This window comes from Callorhinchus milii, unplaced genomic scaffold, assembly GCF_018977255.1.
Source record: "Callorhinchus milii isolate IMCB2004 unplaced genomic scaffold, IMCB_Cmil_1.0 Scaffold8, whole genome shotgun sequence".
Classification (NCBI taxonomy): Eukaryota; Metazoa; Chordata; class Chondrichthyes; order Chimaeriformes; family Callorhinchidae; genus Callorhinchus; species Callorhinchus milii.
In genome coordinates, this window is record NW_024704749.1 from 3,209,405 (window position 1) to 3,228,901 (window position 19,497).

The 19,497-nt window shown below is 40.5% G+C and overlaps 1 protein-coding gene across 2 annotated transcripts in view; it reads right to left on the minus strand.

Annotated features, from left to right (window-relative positions):
- LOC103188473 (paxillin) overlaps nt 1–19,497 on the minus strand; it is a 64,842-nt gene that overhangs the window by 19,926 nt on the left and 25,419 nt on the right. For both annotated transcript variants that reach the window (XM_042337267.1, XM_042337266.1), the window contains exon 2: nt 347–573. In XM_042337267.1, coding sequence (XP_042193201.1) covers nt 347–573 — 227 coding nt within the window. The remainder of the gene's footprint in view (nt 1–346; nt 574–19,497) is intronic.

Consider the following 19,497-nt stretch of genomic DNA (forward strand, 5'->3'; position numbering starts at 1 on the left):
TCAACACTCTTTCTTTCTTCTCATCCCCCAAAAATGTCAATCATTTTAGCCATCAACAAGAGCACCAGCTGCCACCAAAATAGATTTACGATCGTACGTAAATTGGTGGAACTCAGGGCAAGGGGGATGAAAAGAAGCTTGTAATTTGCTATTATACTGAAATGCCCAATTGAACAGGAATCCATACAGTGAGCGATTTCTTCCGCAAAGTGGTGAAAATTCAGTGAGGGAATTATGGTAAAAAGTAGAACACGGTTTACAGAATTGAGAATAGAAGGAACACCCTCAGTTTAGGCAGGTGATAAGACTGGATGGAGGAAGGAGAACACAGCAGCAGATGGTTTACCTGCTGGTGCCGATAACAGGCAATGGGAGGCTGCCACTGTTCAACTGTGTCGATGATCACTCCATTCAAAGCATCTGCAGAAGGTGGGGGTGGCACGGGTGGAGGCACAGACACTTCCTGGTAAGTATGGCTTCCTGTTGGATAGGAGTACGGTGTCTCCTCTGGGATAAAAACAGGCCTTTTTGAAATGTGTGAAGTTGTTGACTCGAGGTCAGCTAACAAGGCATCTGAAACAGAAGAGAAACCAATCCAGAATTAGACAAATTTGCTTGGACAAGTACCAGAGGGACCCGTATATTAAAGTATAATAAACAAACCCCTCTAGTATAACCATCAAGTTTTACTGTTTAATGTCTCACGATTATTCTTATTTGAAGATCACAAAGGTAAGATACAATATGGTTGTGGGAAGTAGGATGATAGTACATGTCCTAAACGTAATCTCAGTCAGAATCCCAGGGATAAGCACCCTTTACTCTTGAATCACACCACAAAACCATCAGTGCCCACCAGGATAGACACAAGGGGGTCTGGTTTAACTTCTTATTGGAAGGTTGCTGTTTCTAGCAGCACCGAGACCTCCACCCGAACACAGAAACACGTCAGCACAGAGGTGAGCTCAGGATATTTCACGCAGGCCAAAAAAATCTAACAGTAACTACATATTCTACCTCTAACACAAGCATATATGAAGAAAATGTTCATTCTCAAGAAAAAAGGACCTTAAGCAGAATCGCCATTAATTGAGTAGGCTGCTTCTGTAATGAGCCACAGCAAGTGGGAGGCGAGGAGTTTACTGAAGGAATCACTAACGCTTTCACTCCCTCCAAATGTCTGTAACCTTTCACTGGCTGTCACTTTAACCACTACCATTCCACTCTATCATAAGGATCTGAAGGAAAGCAGTAATCAGCAAGGGAAACTACACAAACTTTTGAAATTCCAACAAGGAAATCTATCTGCATCGTTTACCGAACATTCAATATGAACACTAATATTATTAAACCGAAAGTTGGGTCTTGGCAGACGCACTTCAGAGCTACTTTGTTAAGTCTTTTTCTGTTGCTCTTGATTGCTCTCATTCCAAATGATTATATTTCTGCTGTAGTGTGGGAGAGAAGCAGTTACGAGTCACTACACTATTGCTGCCAACCTAACCCATTTCAACACTCAGTATCTGGAACCTGCTCTGGAGCTGCCATGTGGATACATGCATACATACACCACTCAACACATTCCAAAGACACTTACTCTTGTGAGATCAGTTCCATTTCAGTTCATCGAAACAACAAACCTATGTCTATCCTTAAGTACTGGACAAAGGGTTTCATCACAGCACTGTGACGAAAGATAATACAATTTGTACTGCAATAGGAATGCAACCATTCCTATCAATAATAATTTATGCCTCGAAGAACAATGGCCAAAGGGCTTTTGATAACCCCAACACTACACTTGGAAAGTATTCAGGTACAATAAAAACAGTACACTCCGAGCTTTCCATTAATCAGTTAAACTAAACGCCCCAAAACAATGCCATGATTCATCAGACCTATTTATTACACCAAACCTGTGCAAAGTCCACGATGTAACATGCTGTTGGAAGCTGAACAGCATTTCAGAGTTAGTTCCATTGGAACACATCATTTCCTCCTTCATTTCTACAAGCATCATTATAATTTTCAAATTCTTAATTACATTCCTATAGCTTCTCTTTACAGGGGTTACTTGACTGCTATGTGGGGGGGGGGGTACGGAGAGAGAACAAAATGGCAATCTCACTTACACTATGCTTCATGTTCTGTAATTATGGCTCAAGTAAAGAAAAATTGCTTAAATACAAATTCACCGGTCATTTTCACATCCTGAAAACAATCATTCATTTATTTTTACAGAAGAGAAAACAAATCCCAAAGTTTTGTCTAGTTCTGAGATTTAGTTAATTACCTTCTACATCTAGTAGTCTTAATGCACCTCTCACATGGGCATACTGGACATTACGCAATTTATGAAATGGATGCACTACTACCCCTTCGGCAAGCAGTAAAATGCTTCCTAAAACATTATCTGCAGCTCTAATGGCTGGTTGGGTTTCACCCGTAATATATACAGTCAATTCACTTTACAGTCTATTCTGTGAAGCGCTTTGAGATGCATTTGACAAGGCGCTGTATCAAATGCAAGAATTATTATTAAATCATTATAGACTTTGTTCATTCTGGGCTCCTTCTTTGCATTTGTGGTCAGCTTCTCTCCTAGATCGGGCTCCTGCTTGCTCAGTCTTTGTAAAGCACTTTGAAATGTTTTCTCAATATGATTGGCACTATACAAGTGTTAATTATTGTTGTTGGGCTGTTTAAGTATTTTTGCAGGTCAGCTTTCAGCCCTTTCACGTTCAAACATTTGAAGATTAATGTAAGATTAATTGGGGTGTTTAACGGTTTGATTTTGATGCTATAATAAATAACAATCCTTACTCCTTTAACGTCAGGAGGACATCTCAAAGCACTTCACAGGATATACTATAAAGTGTTACTGCCTGTGCATTTTGTGGGCCTGTTGTTATGACACAACATCAAACACCCTAAACGTAGGAATCTCTCTGTGGTATGAGGAGCTAAGACTTTCACCATGCACCCTAGCATTATCCAATACATTACTGGACTGAGGATCCCAGCTCCTATCTCCAGAAGAAGGGTAGTTATCCTTCAATTGCTTCACACAGATCCCTCAAGCCTCTCATTTCCTTGCCAAGTCTCAGGCAGCAACTCATAATACCTTATCAAGTTTATTGAGTGGAATTGGGGAGGAAGAAGGGAGGTGTACCTTAATCACTACATCTACGCATTCCAGATCACTACAAATCCCGGTGGGAAAAATGGACAATTCTGCCTTGCACACTAACCTAATTTAAAAGAAACTTGAGTTCAGTATTTTGGTCTAAAGCCAAACTTGTACTCCACTGAGTAACGCACTGCAACTTGTCACAGAAGTTTGCTAAGCTAGAGAACTCTGTGACACTCCAGTGGGTCCAATTTGTCCAGATTACTTGAGCATTATGTACTCTTCAGTAACATATTGGAATGTGTGACTTAATGTAGCTGCCAGAACACTTCAACAACAACTTGAATTTATTTAGCACCCTTCACACAAGGTAGTATTACGGAGCATTTAATGAAACATGCTAAAACTCAGCAATCCTCAACATGTATACAGATTGATAGCAGTCACAAAGTCCGGATTCCTTTATTTAGTAGACGTTGTTAGAGATTAGTCGTGAAAACCTTTAGTCCAAGAAGGCTTCCAGAATAATTAACCGCAGGTGTCAAATTTCTACAGCAGCAACTTACCTTTCTAAAACTCGGCAATAACTAATTCCACTTTGCACAGAACTTTCAGTTGTTACGAGCTACTTATTTGATTGAGGGCATTTTCAGGATATGAAAGAGTCTGAGTGTTGAGCTGGGATTCCAATTCATAAAATGAGCTATAACAAAAAGCTGAAGTGGACTTCCATTGGATTTGTACATAATAACACCACATCATTCTGAACAATCAAGTTCAGATTTGCTCTTCAAATTTAATACGACTCAAACCCAGCAATATGCAGCCTTGGCTATTGCTGGTCGTAAAACTTTTAGCTGGTCCAGTGCAGCAAAAACTCTTATTGCTCAGTTAGTAATAATGATTTACATTTGATATAGCGCCTTATCACATCTTCGAGACGTCTCACAGCGCTTCACAAAATATACTTCACAATATATAAAATATGCATATTTTGTGGGAGAAAGTTAAGAATGAACTCTTCCTCAGATTTCATCTTGTAAATTGTTCAGGTCTTTTTCCTTACACTGCCGCTGCACTCGGTTAGAAGTCCGACTATAGACATCGAGATGTAGGCTTTCCCCTTCTACTGATGGCAGCAGTGCAGAAGTACCAAACTAAGCAGTCACTAGCCCAGTCGTTATTTCTCATTTTTGAGGAGTGATTTGTGTGATTGCTTTTTAAGGACCTTCCACAGTGCAGAAGCTTCACTTCTTTGGTAGTGTAGGGAAGAGATTGAAATTTGCAATTCCTGACTTTGAAAATAAATGCTAACGTAGAGTTGTTGCTACGTTGTCGGTGGTGAAGCAGTATCAGTAATAATAATAATCCTTGCATCTCATATAGCAGAAAGACATGTGAAAACACTTCACAGGATCTACTGTAAAGTGTAATGACTATATCTTAGACGAATGTAGCAGCCAATTTATGCATATCGGGGGAATTCTATAGCCCTAACCTCTGGAACTTTCCCTTAGTCGTGCCCCCCTGCCGCACAGTCTTTAAGTCCTACCTTAAAACCTACCGTTTTGACTGCACCTCTGGTCACCCCCTTCCCTCTGCTCAGAGTTTGTCAATCACTCTAAAGAACTCTGACACATTATCCTATGTGAAGGGTGCTATATAAATGTTGTTTTTGGCATAGACACCAGAAGAAATTCCCTGCTCTTTTCAAATAGTGCCACAGGATCTTTAACGACCTTGTCAATAGCCTGAACCTCAGTTTAACATCTCATCCAAAGGATAACAACTCCAAAAATGCAGTATACTCCCTGCACCACGTTTCAGTGTTAGCCTAAATAAGTGGTGGCCAACATTTTTGGTCGGCCCACAAAATAAATGTTCTTGATTGAATATTTCTTGATTTAAGCCATAAATCAAGAAATACTCAATCAAGAAAAAGCGAAAAACACACCACCGATTGCACACAGACGTACCTAGACTCATGCAGATTTGGGGGGTGGGGTGGGGGCTTCTTGACCACCACTGGCCTAGACTACGAGTTCAAAGTACCATAATGAGGCTTCAAACCACAGCCTGACTCAGAAAAAAGAATGTTGTCAATTGAGCTATGCTAAACACATTCCCCAAAACCGTCCAGAAAACAAAGTTCAAGTTAAAATTCACAGCTGGCAAATAATGGCGATTTGTGCAGGTACTTTGGGATCCTATCCGCAGAGAAAAACGGATAATAAATAGTCTTTCCATTTGATGTAGCGTCTTTCACATCAGGAGGATGTCTTAAAGAACTTCACAGGATGTACTATAACGTGTAGTAACTGTACTTTGTAGCCCGATGAAGCAGCAACTTGTGCACAGCAAAATCCCACAAACAATCATTAAGTGAATGAACCAATTTTATCTGAGGATCTCGGTTTAATGTCAGATCCAAGACTAGCAGCTATGGGACACTTCAGATCCAGTTCTATTGAAACTGGCTCCAAAGAGCCCTGCAACATGAATATGCCAAATGGACTTTGATCTGTAACCTTATCAAATGCTTTGTGAAAATTCAAATAAATTTCGTCCATCGGATAGCTTTTGTCGATTAATTTATTTACCTCCTCAAAGAAATCCCATGAGATAAAACTCAATAACTTCCAGTGAACATTTTCCCTTCCAACAATCACTGACTGATCAGCCTTTAATTCCTCATACAAGTTTAATTTCATATCTGAACACGTCTGGAAGGTTTTCTTCTCCCTGCAGACATCTTGATGCAGTGAGTTTCAATGTCGGTTTCACACTTTTCCTGATTTACAATATAAATGCTATTAACCACTTACTCCCTAATAGAAGATTCATCCTCCTCACATATTCCTGAGAAACCACATACACTCTGCCACAATGCTCATAGTTATTCAGTGTTATCCTGCTTTATATAACATACACAAATACTCCTATTTCAAATACATTATCCGGTTCCCTTTATACTCCTGTCTGCAGCATATAATATTCTCTTTATACTCCTGGGTACACTGCACACAGTATTTTGCAATATAGATAGTAGTTACCTTCGCATGCTCCTACACAAACAATGTATACAAATTATTTAATCAATCTAAAATCTAAGTGCAACACAGCCCAGTTGTATTGAGACCCCACACATTCACATACCAATCTACATGGCAGTATGCGGTTCCTCAGGGCACAGCTCCTGGTCCTGTGAAAGCAGTAATTCAAAGCAATAAAGTCAAAACTCTCCTGTGTGCAGCAAGTTGATGATTAATGTAAATATTAATCTACCACTTTATGCGAGGGAAAGGGGGGGACAGGGAGAGGAGAGAGAAGAAAGAGGATTGGTGCATGGCAGTATAGATTCCCAAAGCCATCCAAAGGTACAGGAACCCAATGCTTCCTCATATATCAACCATGTCTGGACTCAACACCAATTTCATTATGACAACACCTTAATGTGCACCTCCACCTAGTTAATCAGAGTACTAGTCATCATTTGGTAGCTTTTTCCTTACTCTGAAACCACACCTACCACTCTGCATACCACTCTCCACTTACATACCACTCAGAACCAGAGGACAGGCACAGGCAACAGCATGCTCACTCCCTGCGTGCTCAGACAGTGTGTAAACCTTACAGAATACACTAGGTGTGCCACTTGGCATTCTGAAATGAAGCAGTTAGTAAAACGAGGGGAGGGGTAGATAGCATTTAAAGCAAAATAAAGTAGAATGCTGGCCTCAATGTTAATAATAATAATGATCAACAAGAACAAGACTTTGGAATGTAGTAAAGGAGCAGGGATTGTGGGAATAGGACCGTGGAGTCCTGTAGTATAGTGATTAGCACGCTCGCCTCACAAGCAAGAGGACCTGGGTTTGTTTCCCAGGCGGGGCGAAACCTTGCAGAAGTTTCCTTACTTGACGTCTGTTTACCTAGCAGTAAATAGGAACCCGTATGTTAGATGATTGGCGGATCGCTTTTCCGGAAGTAATAATTCCTGAAATAAAAACTGCTGTGCCACCTTTCGCCCCACAGAATACACAGTTAATTCACCTTACAGTAAATTGAAGTTTTGAAACGTCTCAATGACGTGATAAGGCATAATATCAAACGCAAGTATTATTTACAATATAATCTGTGAAGCGCTTTGAGACGTTTCAACAATGTAATAAGGCAAAGGTGATCAGTATTATTACTATGAAATACCCGCAATGTTGCTATACAGGTGAATAAGCTACAGATGGGGCTTATTTTCTTACAAACTCTTGCCCCGGTGCCTTATACATTAGTCTCAGTTCAGTCTATGGCCACAAATAGAGCATTGATAATTCATAGGTTTGAAGTCCAGGACGTGCAGAAAGTCTCTCTGCGAAAACATCCAAAGTCAGTGGATTAACAAATATGTTGCAGTACTGGTTATTCCCATTGGAAGGAGCTCCACTTTTACTCTAAATACTGGAACTCGCTTATGTCCTCTTTTGGTAGAAAACCGACGTTGCTGCAGTGCAGTTCTGAGGCCTGAACTTCCACTTTAGTTGTGTAGTAGCCTGAAGCCGACATGCCGTCATTTCATTCTTACTAACATTCAAGAACTGAACAAATGTATATCAAGTGAAACATTTGAGTCGAGTCTCTGCACCTAGGTATAAATCCGCATCTAGTTGTCACAATTCTCACCCACCTTCTTCATTAAAGCCTTTGTTTGATAGTGAGGTAGCACCCCTGGACGCAACCCCACGTGAAGGGCACTAGATAAATGCAATTTGTTGTTGTTGATGACTGGCTGTAATGTTACAGCCCAAGCACCTGCATCAATATCACTATTTCAAAAGAAAGGCAAACTGGTCCTAAGCAGGCACAAAGTCACTTAACAGCAAAATATATTGTAGAGATAAGTCTCAAAAAAGCACTAAAATAAACATAAAAAATGCTGCAAAATGCATAGCAAGTCAATCAGCATGTGAAGAGAAATATGTGCTAAAGTTTCAGCTGTGAGCCTGATCCATATTGCCCTGTCCACTCCCTCCACTCAGTGGACCCCGGCGAGCTACACTTCCCCGCCCGGCCCACCATCGGTGGTCAGGCCTTCAGCCTCTCTGAAATTCCATCCTACAGTCCCTTCACCTCACTCGCCTCCTTCGAGGTCCATTTCAAGACCCTCCTCTTCGACCACACCTTTGGTCACCCTCCTATCCGTATCCTCCCTGTCCTTCACCCCTCCTGAACCCCAACCCTCAGCTCGTGCCCAAATCCCTAACTGTCCAGCAACTTGGAACATCCTCCTGAAGTGAAAGGTGCTATACAACAGTAATTGGTTGTTGTTGATCATCCAAAGTTACAACTGAATTGTTAATCAGCCTCTCTTTCAGATGTTGATCACACATTCCCAAGATTTATATTTTTCTTTTCATCCAAAAAGGCGCTTTGTGTTCAGTCAATTGAAATAAAAGTAAAGAAAAGCAATGACTGTTAAATAAAGCTTTGCTCATAAAATTTTCCTCGGTTTCCTCCATTTACACACACTCATCCCTCCCCGATAGCCGACCCTCAAGCAGGTCTTCCCAAACCTTGAAGACTTGACGCCAAACGCAAGAGACTGCCTATTAAACAAAACAGAGTTGCTTCCTGTCTAAGACCTTAATCATATTTGTATAAATTCAACAGATTAAGTTTTTGTCCAAAACGGTGCACCTACCAGACTGTTTGATAAAGCACTAAAATAAATACAAAAAATGCTGGAAAATGAATAGCGAGTCAATCAGCAACTGAAGAGAAAAAAATGCTTAAAGTTTGAGACGTGAACCTGATCAATGAAGCCCAATCTCAAGAGTGCTGGGCAGATACTGAGCCCCTTTACATAAAACCTTAACTGACAGTTTCGCTTGGTGTCTGCTGATGATGTAATTCGCCTCATTTCGAAGAACCCACCAAGATTACAACACCTCCAAACTTGTGCAAGGTGAAAGACAAGACTTTAAATCTGTAAATTGCCTATACAATACTTACTTGCCTGTACCATCACCAGGCTGTACACTGATCACCTGAAATTCTCCACATCCACAGAACACATACTGCTGAACACCACAAACACCGCAAAACTGTGTAAAAAAACTCTTCTTGTGAGTCCGGGCATCGACTTCCTATAAATTCCATGATCCGCAACATTTCATCTGCATTGCCAATAAACGAGAACCTCGTGGCAGTGCTAATGTCTACTTAGCAGTTGAGGGTTGTTATTGCTTCTTAAATAATAGAAGCAGAAACGTTGGAATTTTGCAGACAGGTATTTAGGAGTGACATGGGGCTGTATATGCACAAACAAGAGACAATAGCTTCCAGGGTAGGTTCTGCACACATAGCAGAGGTGATCGTGGATCAGTCGATTATGAACAGTTTGCAAGCAGCAATTACATACATGAGGGATGCATTCCAATTTAGTTTGTATATCTCATCCTGCCCATTACATAATCAAACAGTGAAAGGAATGAAAAACAAGGGTCAAAGTGTTTAGTCATCAGCATTTTTCTTGGATTTGAACAGTTGTACCTAGAACAAACTAAAAAAACCTCAAGTATTTCTGGTGTCCTGTCGGTGTACTCAGTGCAAATCGACACCAAATTTTCTCAGAACGGACCGTATTAACAGGAAAGCGCCAGCAAAGCCAAAACACATGGAAAAGAAAAACCAACGGCAACCCCAATAAAAGTTTTACTGAAAATCTGCTCAATTCCTGCCGCAGAACTCATTGATTAAAAGCCGTTAAGTGAAAATAAATGTAGAGCAGAGAATGTCAACTCAAACAATTCCTGTGTATGGAAGTAATTAAATGTCCTTAAAGAGAAACATAGACATACAACAACAGAGACGAGAGAGACAGGAGGGAGAATATGAAACTGAGAGAGGATAAAGAAAGAGATACCCCCTTCACACAACTAAACAGGTAAGATCGAGGCAAAACATTATCTTCACCCTAAGTTTTTTCACCAGCCATTCTCTTGAGAATGTCCAGCACAAGCTGAATGTTTACAGTGAGAGTAGTATCCAGAAAGGTTAGGTTACCTACCACAAACTTCCACCTCACAAAATCATTATTTGTGCACCAGAAACAAGTCCAATAAACATATTTTGCGAGTGCACTGAGCTCTAATCACTTCCAACGGAATTTAGTGACAGAAATATTTACAGTCCGTTAGTCAGATTGGCAACAAACATTATGACTTTTAGTGTCAGCTTGTTACCAGTTATGGAGAAATACTGAAGGGACAAGCGGGATTTGGAAAATTATTCATCAAGTAATGAGAAGGTTATCAACAGTGAGCGAATATTACTGTCCTGTGTATTTCCTCCTTTCTGCACAGAATTTTTTTTTTGGAAACATTGATGATAGTACATTATATCCAGAGGCCAACTCCCATTAGCAATACTGCCAGGTTGCAAAATAAACTAATGTAAACAATTTGCTCAGTTAACACCAGAATCGGTGTGGCTGATACAGCATATATTCCATAAGCTACAGCAAAGGAGATCACTCCATATGTACACAGGGAACAGGAATACTTTATAAACAGAGAAAATGCACGTGCATGTGCACACACAAAACATAGAAAAGGACCACCTTGATCATTAACTCATTCCTTTCAAACTATGAGAAGCCTCTTATAATGGACTCTATCCACCCGCCCACTCTTAATTAAACTCCAAGGAAAAATTCTGTATTGAGAATCGATGAATAGAACAAGGAATCAATGATTACAACAACGAATTTCCTAAGGCTTGGGTGTTGTGAATTTGTGGAATAATCTGCCCCTTGGTCCTGCAAATCTCTAATGAACTGAAGCCTCAGAAGACAATTGGATCAATTCAGGAAATGAACTGGATGGGCTAAAATCATTTTATGATACAAATCCCTCACTGTCCAGTGCCTCAGGACATCCTCCTGACGCGAAAGGCGCTATACAAATATAATTTGTTGTTTAGCATTCTTAAATTTGTAGGTTGTTAATGACACTTAGAAAATACTCAGAAAACTGCAATTTATTCTACAAATTTGGGAAAATTTGTATCACACTTGCCCAACGAAAGATTCTCCTTGCATCACAAGTCCTCATTTTGTTTTAGTGCTCTATTATTAGAAACAGGATAAGGTCACTAAGACTAATTGAGGATCACAGCAGGGAATAAACCACCCAATTAATTTCTGATTTCTGCGCAGTTACAGTAAATTAATCTACATGGCAGAGTTTCAAGTGAAACCATCGAACTGCAGCACCTCAATGTCTGGGTGCAAGAACGGACCCAACAGTTGGGAAAAAGTGGTACTTGTCCAGATTCCGTGCACTCAGATGTTCGCACAAACACCGCACTCTCAAACAAACACCACACTCACTCACAAACACCGCACGCACACACAAACACCGCACACGAATATAGAAAAAAGGCCACCTTTACCATAACTCATTCCTTTCAGATTATGAAAAGCCTACTTATCATGGACTCCATCCATCCAACCACTCGTAATTAAATAAATTCTTGGAACAAAATTCTGTATTGAGAATTGATGGTCCCTAAAGGAAATCAAACTGAGGTTACTAAAGATGCATACATCCCTATAGCTAAATCCTGACCTCCTCTCATACCCAGCCACACAGAAACCATTGTGTCACTTTTTAGTCTGCACTTATCCCTTCAGAACTTATCCCCAGCAGATACTTATCCATCTGTTTTTTAAGACATAACCACCACGCTTCATTGATTGCTTTTGTTAGTTGGGCTAAAAGGGTCAAATTACAAGGAAAAGTTGCATAAACTTGATCTTTATTCCCTTGAGTTTAGAAGTTTGAAGGATGATCTAATTGTGGTTTTTAAAATAATAAAGGGATTTGATAAGGTAGGTACACAGACAAGTGGAGGAATTCAGAACAAGGGGGCATAATCTTAAAATTAGACCTAGGCCATTTAAGGAGTGAAATTAGAAGGCAGCTTTTCACCCAAAGGGTAGTGGAAATCTGGAACTCTCTCCACAAATGGCTATGTATGCTGGATCCATTCATATTTTCAAGACTGAGGTAGATAGATATGTTAGGTATGGTTATCAAGGGATATGGGACAAGAGTGAGTAATTGGAGTTGAGGTATAGATCAGGCATGATCTTATAGAATGGCAGAAAAGACTTGTCAGCTGAATAGCCTATTCCTGTTCCTATGTGCCTATGTTAGGCATCTGTTTCACCTTGATTACATTGGAACTTTATCAAATAGCATCTTATCGGGTTTTAATAAACCCAATCATACGCCAACACTCAGAAAAGCGCAGCAGTTTCCCCAAATCATTTATATGCACCATGAAGCTCAATTCAGCAACATTTATTCACTTATTGTGACCTGTCCAAAGAGAAAGATTTGGCGTAGATTCTGCATAGCCTTTTTGCATGCACCAGAATTTAGTGTGGTAACTTGGACTATACTGTATAGAACTTTGTTTCCCACCCAATTTAGTCACTTCCTGTGCTCCCTCACAGAGATGGAGGTTGAAGACAGAAGTGAGGAAAAATACAAATGACAGAAAAGGAAGTAGAAGCAAGGCAGAGGCCAGAAAAGGGAACAGGAATCAACATTCATGTTTTGTGTAAGAAACGTACTGAAATATAATTAACTTGTGCAAATTGGCCAAATGACACAAACAAGCTGAATGATTACAAATTTGATGTCACAGCCACAGAAACGTGATTCCAGAAATTGACAAATTAAACTCATCTTTGTAGCAGTAACAAAGTGAGTTATGCTCTAACGGAGCGCTCTGGGATGCTACCCTGCGTGAGGGGCACTATATAAATCCAATAATAATAATAATAATAATAATCCTTGCATTTGATATAGCGCTTTTCACGTCGGGAGGACGTCCCAAAGCGCTTCACAGAACACACTGTAAAGTGAATTGACTGTATATTTGTGGGCGAACGCGGCAGCCAATTGCGCACAGCAATGTCCCACAAACAGTCGTAGATTGAAAATGACCAATTTTATTATTGTTTTTGGTTTTGGAGGGATTATTATTAGGCGTGTGGAGTAAGGAAACTTCCCCAAGGTTTCGCCCTCTGCCTGGAATTGAACTCAGGTCTCTCACTTGCAAAGCGAGTGCTCTAACCACTGAGCTACAGGACTCCAAGTTGTTCTTGTTTTAACGATCAACCACAGGAAAAACAGTCTGTGGAACCCCATTTCCTATTATTGGTGGTTCAGTGGTTTACAGCCTAGACTGAAGCTGGATAGCTATCATAGTCCGCACAATTTTAAACAAAAAACACCCATCTGAAGCACCATTTAGTCATTAGATGCCTCTTCTGCCTTCACTATCCACCAGGCAATCGGTGACACTGACCGAGCAAATGGCAGAAAAACGACAGAAATAGGGTTGAGCACAAAGTCATCTGTGATTCAGGCTTCAGCAGCTACATTAGCTTCAGGTATTTCAGACACGACTGGGGTTCCACGAAACAGGATGTAATTGCATTCAAGAATAACATATTATTGTACAAACAGCATGATGTCAAAGCTTGAAGAGTGCAGTGGCATACGCTGTCAACACCTTCACTTGGGTAGTACTTGTCTTCCCATTATACGCACAGACTAAACCCAGTACTGCTATGCTGGCACCAAGCAGGTTTCTTCCAATACAACACAGTGGTTGAAATTGGCAACAGCAACAGGCCAAATGATTAACAAGAGGTGTGCAGGGCACATTATAAATAGCATTTCAAGGCTGTAACCTAATGCTGAGTTCAGAGCACATTCACAAAGCAGTTTAGTTGTTCTTCATGCCAGAAGAATCCTCTTGTTTAGATTACAGCTTATAAATCACTTCTTGCTGACTATTATTCGCAGTATAACTACGCTTCACTCAGCAGTCAGACCAGAGGAACAAATTCTTCAACAAAAATGAGAGATTGGAAATGACCAGTTTAATTCAAAGAATGATTTGTTGCTAATGCTTCAGCACCTTGGGACGTCCTCCTGATGTGAAAGGCGCTATTCAAATGTAATCTTGTTGTTGTAATGTTGATCAAAAAGTTGAACATATCTGAATACGAAGCACACCACAAATCCATTCTCCATGTTGGAGTGAATAAGTTAGTGTTTTTTAGCAACTGGTCCAAAGAGCAGGACCAATCTACAATAACTTCAACAACTGACAAGTTCTTTCACTAAAGATGTGCCATACTTCCCCCCCAAAACCTGAATCGGACCCTGGTATCAAAGAGTAGAAAAATATTGGACTGGATAAATGCTACATTATATAATCCTTGCTTTTGATATAGCGCTTTTCACGTCTTCTAGACGTCTCAAAGCGCTTCACAGAATAGACTGTAAAGTGAATTGACTATATTTGTGGACGAAATGCGGCAGCCATTTGCACACAGCAGTGTCCCACAAACAGTCGTGACCAATTTATTATTTTTTTCTTGAGGGATTATTATCAGGCTTGTGGAGTAAGGAAACTTGCCCAAGGTTCACACTGCTGGGAATCGAACCCAGGTCTCTCACTTGCAAAGTGAGTGCTCTAACCACTGAGCTACAGGACTCCATACCAATTCTGCCAATATTACCAATTCTGTTCAACAACAACAACAAAATTATATTTGTATAGCGCCTTTCACGTCAGGAAGACGTCCCAAGTCGCTGGACAGACAGTCATGGGCCCAAGCCGGCGGTCGGGGAGAGAGGAGGGCATGGGTGAAGCAGAGAGATCGAAAGCCCGGTCGAAGAGGAGGGTCTTGAGGTGGGTCTTGAAGGTTGCGAGGGAGGGGGTGAGTTGAAGCGACTGTGGGATGGAGGTCCACAGGATGGATGCAGAATGGCTGTTGAGACTCAAATTTAAATGAGAACACACAAGTTTAAAACAGCCACATATCACAGAATTAAGTGAGCAAGAGCCCACATCACTACTGAACTGCAACAACTCTTATTCCTGACTAAAATTAACTTCAGTAACCAAGCAAGTAATCTTTACCTTGAATAGAAACTCCTCACATTTGCACACAGAGGCCGAAACTCTATGTTTGTCAGGAAGTCACAGATAGGTCCTCCTAGTGCTTACTGAAAATGCATGATGCTGACCCACAGATAACCCTATTTCAAAACATTACTTGCTATATGCACATTGGCTGCCGTGTTTGCCTACAAATACATAGTCATTACACGTTGCAGTAAAAATCTGTGAAAACTAGTTGAGATGTCTCAATGATAATGATGAAGCGCTATATCAAATGCAAGTATTATTATTAATATTTATTATTTATTATTAGTAATACTACTTAATACTACTTCAGGTACATCCGAGCATTGTTCCACGGGTCAGATTAATGTGAATCATGTTGACAGCAGGAGCCCATATTTGCAACTGCCGGAGATGAATAGACCCCAATGAGTAATTGTTACCATGCCAAACAAAACTTCCACATGGTCGCACATTCAGTGTCCCTTATCCTGTTGAATGAACCGGAACCAGTACAGGAATACAATAGATCGTAGTTGGGTGGATATTCTAAGTAAAACTTTAACTGATGAACACGAACACTGGAGTCGAGGTGCAACCCACTCACTCCCTGTGTGTACCTATACATGTAAGATCACCATAACCCCTCCGTTATATAAAGAAAGTCTGCAAGGTGTGCAGCACTCCATATTGGAGGATTGAGCTTTATTCTGACAACACAAAAACCTAATGATAACTACAAACAGTTTGTTTGGACTGCACTGGTGTGCGCTGATGCTCTAATGTATAGACCGGCTGTCCCTGCCCACAGCAGGATAAACAGCTGCATTCCTACATTAATCAAAACGTAATATTTAAATGTTGCCAAAAACACACCCACAGGTTTCAGTCTTTTCACTGCTTGTCAGTACTCGCAGTGTGTACATCCAGAAAAGGTTGAGAGCCTGAGGGAGAGAGCAAATGATCCAGAGCAAGAAAGTGAAGGAGACAAACTGCATACCAACAAGCCCAGACAGGAGTCACATTTGTATCCCCTACATGGACATCCCTGAACCCACACAATTACCTGCCCACTTACAAAGCAGCAGTACAGTCAGGTCTCAATGGCTTCCAACAAGTCTGATTTTTTTTATAAAACAAAATGTAACCGCTTTTTGTGCGCGTGTGGCTTTATAGCCCTCAATTAATTTCAGCAGGTTTTGAAATCATGTCATCTTTCCTCAAAAATGTAGTACTATAGCTTCAGATCTGCTACATGTATGTGGACAAAATAACCTGGATAGTAGCCCCAGAGACCAAAATGTATACTTGCAGAGTAACAAATATGAGGGATTCTTTACTATGATCACAATGGAGATGCCACAGAATAAGTTCAACATTAAGAGCTGAACATCTTTATGGCAGCCTGACAGCTCCGGCATAAATTATAAAATAGACAATAATAGAACTAGAATCAAAAATTGTGAAGCAGATGGCCCCTTTCCATTGCAACACCGTGAAACTAAATTACATTCCAGTCATTTGAGGCTACAATTAACATTTTGAACTGGAGCAGCATACAGCAATATTTTTAAAACAATTTGTTTAAAAATAGTAATTTAGAAGAAAATGCATAAGAGAAGTAATAAAGTATGTTGTTGTTCCCATGCAGCTCCACTCAGCACCCAGCAGAGAGTCTGCAAACAGGTTTAAGGGCACACGAGCAAGAACCCAACTATTTGCACTTTTAATTTTTTTTGCCTCCGCTTTAATAAACAGTCAGAGCGCTTATTGATTAGATCTCAGGACCTTCGGACATTGCTAACTTTAAACAATTCCTTTTTTGGGGAACGCTGATATTGTTACTGCACAAAATATTATTCTGCATTAATGTTGCACACCTCTTTGATATATTCAACTACAGTATACCATTTCTGTGATAAATTCTATTTCTTTTAGATAATATCTAGGATAGCTGCCAAGTCTTCTATGCTGAGCAGGCCACAGAGTGATTTTGACTCCCATTCGCTGAAGTGATATCTATTTTGGTCGGTAGTATTTACTCTGAAGTAGCCTGCCGGTCCTTGCAGCTCATCTTTAAGTAGACACGGGGGGGGGTGCAGTAAGTGACTTCATTTCTGAAACCTTCCCAAAGGACGCTCACTCCTGACCTTCTACTATTGACTGCTGTTTACAGCTGCAAAAGGATATTCTCGTGTGCTATGAAAGAAGGTCATATTTCGCCACCCTCAACACTGACTTGTAGAGACTTTAGTACAATGACAGTCTATTCTAAAGACAATTTAACAGTAATAATAATCCTTGCATTTGATATAGCATCTTAACACAGTTTGAGACGCCTCAAAGCGATTCACAAAATATACTGTAAAGTGAATTGACTGTATATTTTGTGGGTGAAACTCAGCACAAGTATTGCGCACAAGTATTGTCCCACAAACAGTCGTGGATTGAGTGACCAAATTATTATTTAGTTATTTCTTTTGAAGGGATTATTACTCCTGGAAAAGCGATCTGCCAATCAATTAACAACCGGATTCCTACTTACTGCTCGGTAAACAGAGGCGTGTGGAGTAAGGAAACTTGCCTAATGTTTCACGTATCCAGGAATCAAATCCAGGTCCTCTCACTTGTAAGGAGAGTGCTCTAACCAATACGCTATAGGACTTCACACTTTATGTATATAACACCCTTCACACAGGATAATGCTTCACAGACGGAGTCAGATACCAGGGGCTAGGGGGAAGGTAGTAGCAGATGTGGTCAAATAGGTAGGTGGGACTGAAAGACAGAAAAGTGGTAAAATGGAACAGGAGAAGGAAGGAGCTCCAAATGGAAGATTAGTTGTTGAAGCCACCAATGATAGGGCAGAGTAGGCTCGAGCTTGCCAAAATGACCTTGTAGATGGTGGAACGAGAGAGACAAATAGAAGGCAACTAGCGTAATTGAAAAATCGAGATGAGAGATCGTGTTGTTTAACTGGGGACAATATCTCTGAGCTCCTAAATGTGACAACCTAAAAAGACCTTGAATGTAACAAAAACGATCATTTAATTAATAATTAGTTCAAACCAACGGGTATTTTGTTTACTAAAGGGATTATTTGGGGAAGGTGGTGGGGGCAAATGGAGTGCATAGGTTTGGTGGTGTCCAGGAGAAACCAAAATATCTGCAGAATTGAAACTTTGTGTGAACACTGCGCAGTCACAAGGAACAGGAAGTTGCAACATAACCCACAATAGGCTGGAGGCGATCATGTTAGATATAGATTGCTGACATCTCACATAAGGAATTGTTTCAGACATAATACAGAGATACTCACACAAGTTAAGTTATAGCTTAATATTAAGTTATAAGAACATAAGAATTAGGAGCAGGAGTCGGCCATTCGGCCCTTCGTGCCTGCTCCGCCATTCAATAAGATCATGGCTGATCTTCTCACCTTACTCTGATTACCTGCCCTATCCCCATAATCCCTCTATTTTTCAAGAATCTATCAGTCTCAGCCTTGAAAATGTTCAAGGACTGAGCATCTACAGCCTTCTGGGGTAGTGAATTCCATAAGTTCACTACCCTCTGAGTGAAGAAATGTTTCCTCAACTCTGTTCTAAGAAGCTGACCCTTAATTTTAAGACTGTGACCCCTGGTTATAGATTCTCCCACCAGGGGAAACAGACCCGCAGTGTCTACTTTATCAGCCCTTTAAGAATCTTATAAGTTTCAATAAGATCCCCCCTAATTCTTCCGTACTCTAGTGAATACAGCCCTCGTTTATTCAGCCTATCCTCATAGGTCAGTCCCCTCTTCCTAGGAACTAACCGAGTGAATCTACGCTGCACCCCCTCGAGGGCAAGTATGTCCTTTTTTAAATAAGGAGATCAAAACTGCACACAATACTCTCGGTGCAGTCTCACCAAGGCCCTATACAGTTGCAGCAAGACTTCCCTACTCTTATATTCTAAACCTTTCGAAATGAACGCTAACATGTCGTTCACCCTCTTAGTTGCTGCTGCACCTGCAAACTAACTTTTTGGGACTGGTAGACAAGGACACCCAAATCCCTTTGAATACTAACACTATCTAACTTCTCCCCTTCCAGAGAAGTTATTATTATATTAATATACTATATTACGGATTATTATAAGTGTTCCGAGATGCTACGCTGTGTGGAGGGCACTATATAAATTCAAGTTAATGCAAGGAACTCCATTAGGTTGGGCGGAATAGAGGGTCTAGTCTGGTCTCACTAGCTGGGGAGGAGGTGAACAGTTTTTTTTGATTCAGAATGACAGCAACATTAAATCATCCCAGCCTTTCCTGCTGCATGAAAAACAATTATAATTCTGACCTTACTACTACTGCATGGTGAAAGACAGTTA